The sequence below is a fragment of the Micromesistius poutassou genome (genome assembly GCF_964030765.1).
Source record: "Micromesistius poutassou genome assembly, chromosome: 16".
Lineage (NCBI taxonomy): Eukaryota > Metazoa > Chordata > Actinopteri > Gadiformes > Gadidae > Micromesistius > Micromesistius poutassou.
Genome location: NC_140286.1, coordinates 332,207 through 348,073, shown reverse-complemented (window position 1 = coordinate 348,073; position 15,867 = coordinate 332,207). Strand labels below are relative to the sequence as shown.

Genomic DNA, 15,867 nt, shown 5'->3' with positions numbered 1-15,867 from the left:
TCCTTGAAAACTTCGAGTTAAGGGTGCCATCTATCTTACTTTCCATCTATTTTTTTTTTTTTTCTTACTTTCCACATTTGCTGCTCCTAAAACATTTTCAGACTTTTTTCAGGGGTGCATTTTTAGAGCAGAAATCAAGTCTAGAAAGCCCACCCAAAATAAAAGCACCTACGGGTCATGGTCTGCTCTGCCAATACGGCTCCCCAACCGCCTTGAAGCCCCCGAAAGGTCCCTGCGCTGCCAGCCCAATTGTCCGGCGGTCCCAACCCCTTAGAAAAATATCTGCCAGCTAATATGATCGACCATGAAAGGCTTAATTTGCAGCCTGAAGCAATGTAGTCTGTATGTGTGTGTGTTGGTGTGTACGTGTGTGTGTGTGTGTGTGTATGCGTCTATTTGTGTGTGTGTATGTGTGTGTGTGTGTGTGTGTGTGTGTGTGTGTGTGTGTGTCTATGCGTGTGTGGGTCCATGTCTGTGTGTATGTCTGTGTGTGTGTTTGTGTGTATCTATGTGTATGCGTATGTGTGTGTGTGTGTGTGTGTGTGTGTTCTCACGCACAGGGCCCCATGGTTGATTGGATTAATCAGGGTTTCTCTCGCTCTCGCCTACTATTCCCACCAGCGTATTTAATTGCATTAGAGCGCTGAGGTGGAGGAGGGGCGTTAAGTCTAATGTCCAAACCAAGGCTCAAGCAGCCAGACCTGGGATGAGAAGGAATCTGGGGGAGGCGGGTGGTGGTGGTGGTGTTGTTGGTGGTGGTGGTGGTGGTGGTGGTGGGAATCCAAATACAGACAGGCAGGGAGAAATAAATGAGGTGTGTGTGTTTGTGTGTGTTTGTGTGTGTATGCGTTTGTCTGTGTATGTCTGTGTGTGTGTGTGTGTGTGTGTGTGTGTGTGTGTGTGTGTGCATGTCTGAGTGTGTGTGTGTGTGTGTGTGTGTGCATGTCTGAGTGAGTGTGTGTGTGTGTGTGTGTGTGTGTGTGTGTGTGTGTGTGTGTGTGTGTGTGTGTGTGTGCATGTCTGAGTGTGTGTGTGCATGTATGTTTGTGTGTGTGTGTGTGTGTGTGTGTGTGTGTGTGCATGTCTGAGTGTGTGTGCCTGTGTCTGTTTGGGCCTGAGAGACTGCAGGCGCCGAAAAAAGGGAAAGGGAATTAAAGAGAGAAAAGATTGCAAAGAGCAAAAAGAGAAAAAAGAGATAGAGCGCGGGTGATTGATTATTTCGTAGGCGGCCACTTTGCTGCTGGTGTTTCGCAAAGCGGGCGGGAAAGAAATACAAAAGGCTGATTGAATATTATTGATTCTGAATATGCCTAAATATCCCTGTGAAGCCCGCTCTTCCACAATCCCATCCCGTCTCGAGCTAACGGTGACCTTACTTTTCACTATCACCACATTCCCCTCTACCTCGAAACACCGCCCCCCCCCCCCCCCCAGTAGTATTCTCTCCGCTGCTCCTCCTCCTCTGGGTTAACTATAGCCCATCTTCTCCCTCTACAACCACCTAGCCTCCATCTGTCACTGGAGACACATGGTCCGTCTCCACGCAGCCAGATGCAAACGCAGAGGCTCAAGAGATCGGAGGAGGAACGACGAGTTTGAGATGAAAAGGAGGAGAGTGAGAGAGAGGGAGATAGAGGGAGAGAGAGAGAGAGAGGGGGAGAGAGAGAGAGAGAGAGGGGGAGAGAGTGAGAGGGGGAGAGTGAGAGGGCGAGAGAGAGAGAGGGGGAGAGTGAGAGGGAGAGAAATAGAGAGAGTGAGAGAGAGATAGGGACAGAGGGAGAGAGAGAGAGAGAGAAAGAGAGACATAGAGAGAAATAGGGAGAGAGAAATAGAGAGAGAGCAAGAGAGACCAAAAAGACACAGAGAAATAGAGAGGCCGAGAGAGACAGAAAGACAGGGAGAAATAGAGAGAGAGAGAGCGAGAGAGAGAGACAGAGAGAGAGAGACAGAGAGAGAAGGAGAGCGAGACAAAGCTTTGCATGTATCCAGCTATAAAGTGGGGAGTAAAGTAGAAGGCTGAGCCGCATCAGCAAACTTCTTCTTAAGTTCGCCTGCAGACGCCGTTTAAACTCCCCACGGGGAATATTTAATATCAAATAGCCTCAATTTGAACAGCAACGGCATAGGAAACTGACATTCACATGAAAATAAGTTAGTTATCTACATTGACTTTTAACGTTGAGAAAGTATTTTAACAAAATCCAAATGGATTTTTAAATGCATGCGGTGTCAGAAATATGCCCTGCGGTATCGGAGGCGAGGGCATGCGTATCAGGGGTCAGGGGTCATCATACCACACCAAGCCCACAGCCAATCAAACAACGGCATTAATTAACGCTGTTTATTTTGGCTGCCTTGTCCGTTCAATCTTCTTGAGCCATGCAAAATGGCCCGTATCGCGAGCGTGAGTGTGTGTGTGTGTGTGTCTGTGTGTGTGTGTGTGTGTGTGTGTGTGTGTGTACGTGTGTACGTGTGTGTGTGTAGGCCGTATGCGTGTGTGTAGGCCGTATGCGTGTGTGTGTGTGTGTGGGGGATAGTGTTTTATTGTTTTATTTATGGAGAGAGAGTGCACGGCGGGGAGAGAGAGTGCACGAGTTCATCACAATATATTCAGTGTTGGCTTTAAAGAGATGGACAAGGCCGTGAGGGGAGAAACGGAGCGTTGGACTTGTTTACGAAGCATGGAGCGATGCATATTTACACCGGACTGTACTATTTATTATGGAAAAAGGGGATGACAAGGAAGAAATCACCGGCTTCCTCTGCATTTGCTTTGTGTGGCTGTGTTTTGTTACATGCTCATGCTATTTAGATCTCCCTCCTCCGGACTAAACCGATCAAAGGTCCACTTTGTAAAGTAAAGATTTGCTTTGTGCCTCTGACTCACTCACCTGACCGTTTTGAAATGAATGCATATTTTTGCAAATGGGTCTGGTTCGTTAGTTAGGTCACGGGGAGGTCACGGGCAGCCAAATGAGCCACAAGAGGGAGAGAGAGAGAGGGGGGGAGAGAAGGGAGCGTAACAGAGAGACAGGATAGGGAGAGACGGGACAGAGAGAGAGACGAGATAGAGAGAGAGAGAGAGAGAGAGAGAGACGGGATAGAGAGCGAGTTGAGAGGGACACGAGAGAGAGAAAGAGGGACTGAGGGTGAAGGAGAGATAGAGAGAGAGATGTGGAAACCAGTCTTGCGTGACAGCCCTGGGGGGGCCAGGGGACGTTCTAGGGCCCAGAGGCCACAACTAATTTGTCTTTCCTCCCTCTCAAATGTGCACTCTCTCGATCGCTCTCTCTCTCTCTCTCTACTATGTGAAATTCCATCTCCCCTCATCTGTAGTTTTTACACTAGATTCAGTTCTTCTTCACTTTTGACATTTTTAATGTCACACCATTTTTTGGCATCTGTTTTTATTAAAGCTGCAGAGCATGTTTTTTTTATCACACAACACACTTTGCTTAACCCAGATTAAAAAACCTTAAAAAAAAAAAAGGATTAGAATGAATCATACATCCTCAAAATATGCAGTGTGAAAATATACAGCAAGGGCATATGAGTATGTACCCTGACTTTGATATCTCAGTCCCTGTATCGCTCTCTCTTTCCCTCTTTCATTCCCCCATTTCTTTCCTTGGCTCCACAGACGCTGCGGGGACCTCTCTGAGGAGTATTAGAGGCATAGCGGGTTGTGTAAGAGCAGCATGTTCACTGCCCGTGCCCATGGGCAAGGCCACACTAACAAGGACAAATATTCCCCTGGGGCCTGCACTGAGCTGGCAAAAAAAACAAACATTTTGGGCTGTGGTCCACAAAAGTAAGTCAGTCTGTATGGCAACCAGGCAGAGAGGAAGAGAGTGGAGAGAGGGAGAGAGAGAGAGAGAGAGAGAGGGTTGGGGATGGAGTGTTAGAGGAGACATAGTTGGTGAGGATAGAGGAAGAGAGTAGGAGACAGAGAGAGTAAACTATGTTAGCATTATAAATGTTAACACTGTTAAAGATAGGGTAGGTAGGGTTTTTATTTTTTAGATGCAACACATTTGTTGAAATTCTAATAATATACGGGCAGCAATCAATAAGTCTGCAAAAATGCTGTGATAGGAAAATATGAACATGCAATTTTTGTTGTCAGAGCGTTATTTACGTCCCTTTGGAAACTATCGAGACACAAAGGTCAGGAAAGCAGAGTTTACAAGTGGATGTCTGATTTTACTTTCTCTCTCTCTCACTCCCTCTCTCTCTCTCTCTCTCTGTCTCTCTCTGTCTCTCTCTCTCTGTCTCTCTCTCTGTCTCTCTCTCTGTCTCTCTCTCTCATTCCTGTGACAAAGCTCCTCTCTACCCATAAAGCATTGCAGTGACCCTATCCCTACAGCAGAAGCTCATATCAGTATAAAACCATTGTTAATAATGGTTCTTAAGGCATGCTAATCGAACCATTCACTTCTCCTTTCCCCCTACTACACGTTATTGTAAAGTGGGTTGAAGGCCAGGCGGGAAAATACTAAGTGGTGTCTGCGTTATGGAGTGTAACGTTTTTGGCTCTGGAAAAGACAGTGGATGTGGTGCTAAGTGCCGCCGGGTAGTTCAAGCGGTTTTTTGAACATTTTTTGCCGACCTTGGAGACGCAGCAGCCCCTGAAGGGCCGCAGGGGACCTGAGCCGGTCCCGGCCCACGAGAGGTGTCATAAAAGGAGGCTCATTCGAGGACATCCAAGGCCCAATGTGGACCCCTTTTGCTGAATAGCTCCGGTGTTTCCGCGCAACCTGGCCTCAGGGCATCAGCGGGACTAATGTCTGCTGTTATTGCTGGTACATGTTAAGTCAAGATCATCCCCCACCCCACGAAGCGTCTCAATCAGGGTCGAGAGATGCTGGGAGACCGTGATGGCTTTGAAACACACTGCGAAATGCGTGACAAAAACATATCGGCACATGTTTTGACGCTAGTGTCACGTGCCACGTGTCACATGTTTGGCCGCGGCACAACCGCACATGGTACACTGTGTTTCCCTCAAGGGCAATCCTGCTCAAACCAGCTGGCTGAAGGCTGCACAGAAAGTGGACCCGAAAGAGAGAAAGACATCGGCAGGGGAAGGGGAGTAGGATATGTGATTCAGACCGATATGCGCCGTATTATTCAGTGTGTATGTGTGTGTCTGTGTGTGTGCATGTGTGTGTGTGTGTGCATGTGTGTGTGTGTGTGTGTTCCTGTGAATCGTTCTTTTCTTTTTTGTACATTACAATATACAGGCTCGAGGAGCACTGGCGGTGAGGTCATTTGTGAGCGAGACCTGCGGTTGGCTGCCGGTCTGTTTCTATCCTGTGGTTATTGGCACCTATTGTTCCTGGTCCACACCACTAAATCCCTGCTCTATGAGGCTCACCAGCCAGCCGGCCTGTGTGCTGTCCACTTTGAAAGCTCTCTTCCATGCTACGTGGTTCGGCTGCACACAACGCATAAATCTCTACCCTCTCTCTATCTCCTCTCCATCTCTGGCTCTCTCCTCTGTTGCCCTCTCATTATTTCACTCCCTCCATGTCTCTTTACTGCACACTCTCTCTCCCTCTCTCTCTGTGTCAGTCGCGGCCCATCTCTCCCTCCCTTCAGCTCCATCTATCTGCCCGTCTACTTACTCATTGTGAGTCGCTTTGGATAAAAGCGTCTGCCAAACACGCTAAATGTAAACGCGCGGTTTCAAGTAAAAAAAAATCGATATAGATAATATCTCAGAATAAAATCTATTTGAGGTCAAAAGGTAAAACATTGCCAATTTGGGAGATTCTCTTCCTAATCCAATCCCAAAGGGCTCAATACATTGTAATCATGGTGCTATAATGTGCTTCCGGCGCTGTGACATGCAACGCAACTTTAAATAGTGCTCAATGCACACGGCAGGGAGCCCCTACGTCAAAGATATACGCAGAAGGAGGAAGAGCTGAAGGCTACGGCGAGCGTCGTGAATCACGTTGAGTTGCGCGACGTCTCAGTTGTTCCCTGTTTCTATTATTGGTTCCTTTTAAGGGCGGAGGATCAAAACCATATCCCATAGCATGTCGAGCCATTGTTGCACAGACGCAGAAAATACAGACAAAGGGCTATGTGTCAAGTGGCTGTCACACACACACACACACACACAAACACGCACGCACACGCACGCACGCACGCACGCACGCACGCACGCACGCACACACACACACACACACACACACACACACACACACACACACACACACACACACACACACACACACACACACACACACACACACACACACACACACACACACACAGACACACACACACAAATGTATGCATTTGGTTTTTCCTGTCCCTGACCCACACACGCCTCAAAATTGCTTTTGGGGTTTAGACTAGATTAGATAAATAGTCAAAATGAACTCATCTTTTTGGGAATCGAGAGACTAATATGATCCTGGCACAAAAGCGGAGATAGAACAAAATAGAGAGAGACGGAAATAGCCACAAACATATTGTATTCAAGGTGTATTCATCCAGAGAAGCAGACCGCAGAGGTTTAGAAAGAACCGTATTAATAAGTATATTTATTTAAATCCCAAATACCCATATCCAAATATAAAAAAACACTGCTTTTGTTGTGCTTTATTCCTTCCTTTTGTTCACTTTGGGAGCGCGTGGGCACAGGCGTTCGGGCACACAGCTGACGTGCCAAGGGTTATTGGATTATGTGCCAGTGCATGCACGAGCCAATACGTGTTCCATGTCTCTCGATCAGCATGAATGTGTGTACGTGCGTGTGTGTGTGTGTGTGTCAAGCACAGACACCCGTGTCTGTCAACACGTGACCCTTGATGGGAAATGACAACACACAAAAAAATAATGTTGTCTTATCGGGCCGGGGCGACCACGTTAAACCCCGGTTCACGCGCGGTCGCTGGACACTCGGTCGGTGGGGGGGACGAGCCAGCCAGCTCTCGACTTTGGACTCTGTATCCCAACACACAGCCACAGTCATGCTACCGTACTCCTCATCACAGCACGTCCATATCCGTTTGGGTATTATAATCAGGCGGGTGACCCCAAAACTTAGAAGATTTGGAATTTTCAACAGCAAGACATTCATTCATTCGACTTTGTCTTTAATTGTGTAATCCTCTTGTCGGCGTATATTGTGCGCTGGCGACAGTGGGTCATTCCGTCGGGAGGATGGGGGTCGCCTAACGAGCGATACCACAGTATCGCTCGGCTATAGAGCGAAAAAGGAAACGGTCTTCTGTGTGCAATTAACTGTTTTATGTTTTGCCTTCCGATAAACGTCCTTATTGAGTGTGTCTTACCCCTTTGTGTAATGGCAGTGGCACTCTCCAATTATTTTCTATCGGACGAAGAGCACACGCTGGCCTGTTCATCTAGAAGGACACACAATAGCTGCCATGCTATTTTAACTTTGCGCTGCCACGTTTTTTTCTGTGGCCGCGTCCACAACGCCATCACTCAAATCACTCATTTTCCAGTCGGTTCTGTTGTGATCGGATTCGCCCCGCGTCATCAGACCCAACGCAGCTCTCCGGCTCCACAGAGACCCCCCTCTGTTTTTAATAGATTTATTATTCTAATTGGGGTTATTTTCAATTCTATATTATAGTTCGTGAGGCTAATAGTAGCCTCCAACATTGTGGTTATATGGTTAATTTGAAAGTTAATTTGTTTGTGGAGGCGGTCGGTCATTCAGGGCATGAATTCAGAACAAACAAGGGACAATCAAGATGAATATAAATGAATGAAATGAAATATAAATGAAAATATAAATGAATGAACAGGATTCGACGATCAGTTCACGACGGCTATGGCCTGACGAATCAGATTTTGAATTTGCTAAATCTTAAATTCAAGGACACTCGTTTGATAATGTTAACGAACACCAATTTGACCGTGAGGATCATCTTCTTAAATCAAATCTCTTCTCTTTCTATTTCTAGCTAGACGTCCATGTTGTGACCTCAGGGGGTGGGGCTCCGTGGGGGCCCGGTGTGCATCGCGTACGTCACCTCGTCACTCGTCCAGGCCCAGCGCGGGGGGGGGGGGGGGAGACGGGGGTACCTGTTGTAGATGTCGTCGTCTTCGCCGCCCCAGCCCCAGTACTCGTTGGGGAAACCGTTGATCTTCAGGAACTGCTTCCTGCTGAGCCCCGACACCCCTCCGAAGTAGCCCGCGTACGGCAGCCTGCGACGGGGGGGGGGAGGTGGGGGGGGGGGGAGAGAGAGAGAGAGAGAGAGAGAGAGAGAGAGAGGGTGAGTGTATGGATGGATGGAGAGGGGTGGGTGGTAATGATGAGTGCAGGAGTTAAAAAAAAAAAGGGAAGAAGAATTAGGAGGTGTTGAAGTCGAGACGCGAACAAAAAACACCGAAACAAGGGAAGACTTTGAAAGTGTCAGCTGTTTATCGGAGAAGCCTCTGCGATCCGTCTGGTCCGGCTGGTCGGAGTATAAACCACTTAAACCGACGGTACACAAAACCATGGAAGAGCCACGTAAGAGCACAGGCGTGAAGGAGAATAAGATACCGAGGGAACAGAGGGAGGGAAAAGGTCGGAGGGGGATAACAAGATGTCCGCCCGTCTGTGCGACGATAATGTCAACTGCTTACCACCGATAAGGACTCGCACACAAGGCGGCGTGCCGGGAGACGACAAGGACATCGGCGAAAAGGGCGCGCGAAGAACATTAAGAGCGCCGAGCGGAAGAGAGAGAGAGACAAGGACAGAGTGGGCGAGTGAGGGACAGATGGAGAGAGAGAGAGAGAGAGGAAGGCAAAAACGATAACGGAGAGAGAGAGAGAACGAGGCGCCATCAACACAGACCCGAAAACAAAGCGGTGTGCACGAGTGTGAGACGGTGAAGAAAGTCAGACACATGTAAAGAGAGGCAAAGTGGGAGGTGTGGGGGGGGGGGGGGGGGGGCAGTGTGAGTGTGAATGAGGTGTGGAGGAGAGAGACGGTGAGGACCAGAGGGGACAGGAAGGGTGGGAGTGACTGGGAGACCCCTGGGACTCATGATGGAGTGTGGGGTGCCTCTCCTCTTTATGCCAGAGGAGAGACTGCGTGTGTGTGTGTGTGTGTGAAGTGTGTGTGTGTGTGTGTGTGTGTGTGTGTGTGTGTGTGAAGTCAGAAGGATGACAGCTCCCTGCTGGAAAATGACAAGTGGGCACTAATGAGATTGTTTCACCATCACTCTGTGTGCGTGCGTTTGTGCGTGCGTTTGTGCGTTTGTGCGTTTGTGCGTGCGTGCGTTTGTGCGTGCGTGCGTGCACACAACCCAGAATACGATTTTTGGGTTTCATTCAATTGGATAACCCAGGTTGCCTTATGCCTTGCAATTACTTTGGCTTGGTTCGTCTGACAATCCCAGAATCCTTTAATCCCGAGCACAACACCGACTGAACCTGTCAACTGGCAGGAGGATTCCCGGGTGGGAGCTTCTCCTTTAAGAGGCTGTGACTACGGGGGGGAAAGCGTATTCCACATAACAAATGGTCGGCTTCCAAGGTGATCTTCTCTGCTGGGAGGGGCCCCGGCCCTCGTGGAGTTGGACGATACAGAGGTAATGGAATGGCACTTTACCGGGATGTGGCTTTCACACAAGAGTGTTTTGACCATTTATCAAACGCCGCTGTGGTGCTTTCAGTGCTGAATGCAACCCCACAAACCCAAGTATATTCAGAGGGAGTAATGAAAATCTTCTTCGCCGCGAGATAACTCAGGGCCGACTGGACCCACGTTCCGGCGTTATCAGGAACCAAAAGTGTTGCAGTCATGTCCTCCCTCCCATTGCCGTCTTACTTTGAGTTTCCTCAAAAATAATAAAGGAATACAGCTCAAGAATCATACAAAATATTACTATGAGGACCAGATATCTTATAGACACCACGTTCGCATAGTTCAGTAACAATTGAGCAGAAATGTTAGGGGAGATTAATCTCTGCTACAGCTAAAGCTTCGAGCCGTGTTAGCATAGGGTTTGGGAGCTCTGAGAGACCGCGGCCATAGTAATGAGGGAGCAGCATCAGAAGACATCTTAAGAGTCCAACAACGAACAGGGTACTTTCACTTTTATTTAACTTTCTTAAGATTTTAATTTCATCGCCGACCAACATGAGCTGAACTTCACTGTCATTGTACAGTGAGCCTGGAAGCACGTCTGTGCCAAAAGGACGCACTGGGTGTGAAGACGCCTCTTGTTTGGAGGTCCTCACGGGGAGGGGGGTGGGGGGGGTGGGGGGGGGGGGTGTCACATGCGCTGACCGCCGCCCGGCCGGCCGTTAATCAACACTGCTTTTAACAAATTGAGGGCGGGAGTGATGTCAGTATGCAAATGTCACCATTAATAAGCGGGCCCCAGGAAGACGGTGAGTGTACAAGGTCTAGACTCTATAGCATTATTATTATCGGCAGGACGACTGCCTGGGCTTTGAGTCAACGCTGTGTTCATTTGGAAATGTCAAGCGGAACAATGTATAAACAAACAGATAAAGTAGATTACCTTTTGACCTTTGGTATATATACATATATACAGTATATATATATATATATATATATATATATATATATATATATAAATGTATAGGGATACACAAAGATATGTATACATTTATATAGTTATATATATATACATATATCTCTATAAATATATATGTATATATATATATAACTATTTATTTCTTTGTGTACCTTCTGTGTACATATACCTATACCTATATATATAGGGTTAGGGTTAGGGTTAGGGCTATATATATATATATATATATATATATATATATATATATGTATATGTACACAGAAGGTACACAAATAAATCAATTGTTTGTTTGTTTTATTTAATGATTGTTTATCAAGCTCCCCGCATACTGGAGACACAAAGAGCTGGTAAAATGGTTCCTTACAGGAAGGGATTTAATTACCGCCCCAGACCTGCCAACACTCTTTGTTTTATTGTAGTTTTCCACTGTGCAAACCTGTCACCTATATATATATATATCCTGTATGCATCTTGAAGCTATTTAAAAAAAAGGGAAAGTTAATGTTAATGTTCTTCTGCCTGCCATTTGATAAATTAATTAAGTACTAAAAAAAATGATAGATACACATAAAACCATGTACTTAAAATAATTACACATTTTAAGTCTAAATTATGTTCGGCATGCAGACTAAAGTTTTATTGCAGAAGGATCAAAACATTTGCAACTGCCCGAGGGAAAATGCAATCACTATAAGTGTGTGTGTGTGTGTTGGTGCGTGTGTGTGCGTGCAGCTTGTCTGCGTGTGTGTGTTTTAGATGAAGACGGCAGACGGCCATTTGCTTCAATCTAATAAGCACAATCAGAATGAGCTTAAATGAACCAGCACTGCATTAGTCACGAATCAAATGTAACCATGCGCATTGAAATCAAATCAAAGCAAAAATTGTTTGGTTCAAGAAAGCCATCGACCGATACAAGAGACTGAATTCAACACACAAAACGGCGCACGGTGTATTAGGTTAATACATCTCTTCATATTATTGTAATTTGTAAGCAGAAGAAAGCCTTCCTACAGTGTCTGTTGTCCCCACCGGTCTCTCTAACGCCAGGATCAGACTACGCAATATTTCTCTCTATCACCATGGTTGTTGTACCGCGTCACACTACACAGTACGACAGTACCGACAGTCCGAAGTTCAGAATCGACTCCTGCCACGATTGAAAACGTTCAGCGTTCAGCAGTGGCAACGTCTCGATACGATCGGTGTGAACATAAGCGGGCTGAAACCCGGGCAGCGGGGCCGGCTCACCTGAAGCCAAACTTGTCCATGGCGATGGCGAAGTGCCTGGGCTGGTCGTAGCAGTGGTAGAGGTTACGGTCGTCCATGGGTATCAGGTCCACGTCGCTGAAGATGAAGCAGTCGTACTCGCCGTCCTTCAGGGTCTCCGTGTAGCCCACGTTCAGCAGCTTGGCGCGGTTAAACGTCTCCTCGCCCAACTGCAGGGGAACGCCGAGCCAACACACACACACACACACACACACACACACACACACACACACACACACACACACACAGGCAAGGAGTTAGCTGAATTCACGGGCCCGTTTGGGGTTTTCTCTCTGTTACATAACAGACACTATTTCCGCTCATTATTTTGTTGTTTTCGTCGTTAGACAACACAACATGACAAACAAGTGTCGAGCAGGTAACAAGAACCAAGACGGGGGAAAGGCGTTATTGCTTTGTATCTTAATGATTTAAAATAAGCTGTTCTAACAAGTATCCAAAAAACATTTGTGTCTGGATATCAAGCTACAAAATTAGAATAAGTGCTGTTATTGCTACGTATCCTAATGATGTGAAATAAGCTGTTCTAACAGGTTTTCAAAGAAACAACACCTGCGTTCACACCATTTATTGGACTGGAATGTATCCGGCAGGGCAACACAGTTGCACAACCAAAAATAAAAGCTTGCCCTCTCCTCGGATGTACCAAGGTTAAACCAGGTGATAACAAACAGCATGTGTGTGTGGGTCGCGGTTGGTGATTGTGTCCGGTGTGTATTCATGTTTACTGAACCAGACTTCATGCCCTTGATGCTGCTTTAAATAGCAGTCAGCTAACAAGCCATCATCATTTTAAAATATCACCCCTTTCATACATAATTAATTCATATCTGTTGTAATACTTAAGAAACATCTTGACTGTTGTGAATGCCACAATATCATTTTATTAGCTCTTTGTGTTTTAAGCTGGTGTGAAGTGATGTGAGATGTGTGTGTGTGTGTGTGTGTGTGTGTGTGCGTGTGCGTGTGCGTGTGTGAGAGTCTGTGTGTGTGTGTGTGTGTGTGTGAACCCCAGGCGAGTTCTGTTTTGTAGCTGCTCTGAGTAAACCTTGTCTCAGATAAACACATTGCTGCCAAACAGCTGCCATTGAGGCATCGGTAAAGACGATAATAATTACTTTGGGTTTCAACAAGGTGTATTTGTATTGTGTGTGTGTGTGTGTGTGTGCGTTCGTGCATGTGTGTATTCAGTGTGTCTCAGTGAATCTAGGAGTTGTACTTGTTAAGCAACCCACTGGATCAGCAAATAAAACGAGTCAAACCAAACCAAATTCAAATGCAAAAAATGCATATTGTCTGAGCTGGGGTGGTCAACTCCCACCCTGAAAGGTTGCGGGTTGGATCCACGATGTCTGCTGATCATCTGTATGGCAGGCTCCTGACCTTCTTCATAATGGCCTGCAAAGCGGCTCTATCTGGATTCACTGACTCCCAGGGACCCACTTCTGATGAAAGCCGCCTAGAAGCCTGGGAACGTTAACCTGCCACTCCCTCTGAATATAACACGGTATGTTACTACTGCTATCCGGAGAGCTTGACATGACGTATCATCCTCTACATCCACGCTGCTGCCCCCATTTGCTTCCATGGCAGTGAATTTGGTCGGAGGCAAAGAGAGAGCGGGAGAGAGACGTGACAACTGGAGCTGTGTCCTCCTCCCAACGTATATTGGGCGGAAGCAGAGCTCTGTTTGACGGTCAGTACCCTCCCAACGCATTAGCCTAGGTGAGTCACACAGCCACAGCAAAAGGCAGAGGGCTTTTATGCACCCACACCCCCAGGCCTTGCGTTCACCTTCCGGGCCGCTGCCTGCAGGGCTATCTTTGTATGTCTGACGGTATAAGGTGCTTCTGCAGACATTGATTCATTGCCCGGGTTCAAGATCCTGTAAAGCCCAGAATTGAATACCCTAAAGCGACAGGTGGACGAGCGGACATGCTGTCAATCAGAGGACACAGATGAGCTGAACCAGAAGACAAGAAGTACTGGTTCACTACTGGTTACTTACTTACTTATGGTTTATTTGATAGGGACAGATACAAGTCATGTGGATTGTACAACAATCCAACAGAAAGCATCATAGCATTTGTAGCCTTAGCTAATTTACAATGCCTGTCCCTAGTTTCCAATGCCTGTCCCTAGTTAACTACTGGTTTACTACTAGTTTACTCGCTTTACGCTCGCCTCACATCTTGCTGAAGCAAACAGCACAAGTCCTTCCTCAAAACTTGAAGAATTTCTTGAGAGATTCCAAAATGTACATTTTCAAGTTATCACAGAGCAAACATATCTAACATCATTTTTTTGGTCTGTTTTTTTCCCTAAAGTATGTCTCAGTTATAACAGCGTCCCCTAATGACTTCACCGCTGTGTTATTGCAGACACACAGTTACCTGGAGAACAACTGCTCTATCACCCTTGTTTCGCTCCATGTACTCCTTAATTAAATCTCAGTGTTATACTTTCTCAAATTCGTATTGCAAATGAAGTCTACTATAGGATTCACAAATGAAACTTTAATGAGGCGGCAAGCTTATTCCCACTCACACAGGGTCTGTGTGTAAATGTCCCCAGTCCCAGCCTGCTCTTTGGATCATCCATGCAAACAACTCCTCTTAGATGGCCCTGTCATTTTCAGAGGAAAATCGATGCATTCAGCCGTCTATTAGTGTGTGTTTCTGTCAGCAGACAGTGCATTTTATTTCCCATTGCCGGTAATTCTAGCTTGCTGTTGCATCATGTTATCTGGGCCCACAACAGGGGACATTTGTTATAACACAGGTTACGAAGTAAAACATTTTTTAGAAATAACAACGCAACAAGGCAAACCATGATGCTGGACGCCATAACTGATCTTTACATGAGGGATTTTAGTCGTTTTTATTTTGGAAATAAAGATGTTTCACCAAACTAGAAAAGCTACCAAGCTACTTAATCACATTTAAAAGTAAATATGTTAAAAATGCCATTCTTGTTTGACACAAAACATTACATTTTCACATTTCTTTTTATTCACTAATGGAGAGCTCTGGGAACAGGATAAAGTAATAGCACTTCAAATTTAAAATGACCCTCTTCATATCCATTCCAAAAATACTACCACTGCCTGTTCCACCTAGGTCACATGATTTTCTTTTAAATGCAAATCAAGAAAGACATTAGTTTAATCTTCTCAACAGGACAATAAATTAAGAACAGGCACGAGGAAGGAAGAGAGTTTGTAGCCGGCTTTGACAAAACATTGGACTTAAAACAAGCCAAACTATGTTAGTTTTTTGTGCTCTATAAGCCTGTAAGGCATTATCACATTGAGGTGTGCTAAAAAAAGACATGTATAGATCTATGTTTGTCTGTACAAAATGTGTGAAATATATACAAAATGTGTGAAAAGCCAGAGGAGTGTGTCAGTTTGACTTCCATCAAAAGGTAAATATTGACGACAGGGGTCTAAAGGTGAGCAGGTTGATGCTGGGACCGGCTTCAAGTCTAATGCATGAGCTTAAAGGAACTACAGGGCAACTAGGGGAGCGTGGGCAGATCAATCCCCAGTGTCCACAGTCAACCGGCACTCATCCTAGAGCAAGACACCTAAACCCTGCATTTTTTATGACCTGCATCTGAATTCAGTGGGGTCGGCTTAGTGCGACTGTTTAATGACTCAATAGCAGTAAAAGAAGAATTATTCTGGGGTTTTTTCTCTGAGATCGGTGCCAATGAACGTCGGTGGCTGGGGCCATGACCTCTCAGCGATATGCTGTTCGAGCAATGGCCTGCCGCCATCTGCAGCTTCAGTATAGTGAGCTGAAGATCAACAGGTTCACTAATGATCCAACTCATCACAGCTGAAGATAACGCTAACTGGATGAAAAGGCAACTCATTACGCTCTCATTCTCCCGGGCTCCTTTGATGAGGCCACAGCCTGCGGTACCACAGGTGTCTCGGATTGTGCACATTGTGGTCCTCAGAAATCCATAGAAATCTTCAGACAAACAGGCCAGATGTAGTGGGATGAAAATGCAGCGCTTTATC

The 15,867-nt window shown here is 46.2% G+C and overlaps 1 protein-coding gene across 1 annotated transcript in view; it reads right to left on the bottom strand.

The window, feature by feature from the left end:
- The window catches only part of b4galt2 (UDP-Gal:betaGlcNAc beta 1,4- galactosyltransferase, polypeptide 2), a gene marked incomplete at both ends in the record, with an annotated part of 55,905 nt that overhangs the window by 10,788 nt on the left and 29,250 nt on the right, over positions 1 to 15,867 (bottom strand). Inside the window, 2 exons of the mRNA XM_084481399.1 lie at positions 8,074 to 8,196; positions 11,799 to 11,986. Of these exons, the coding sequence (XP_084337525.1) occupies positions 8,074 to 8,196; positions 11,799 to 11,986 (311 nt within the window). The remainder of the gene's footprint in view (positions 1 to 8,073; positions 8,197 to 11,798; positions 11,987 to 15,867) is intronic.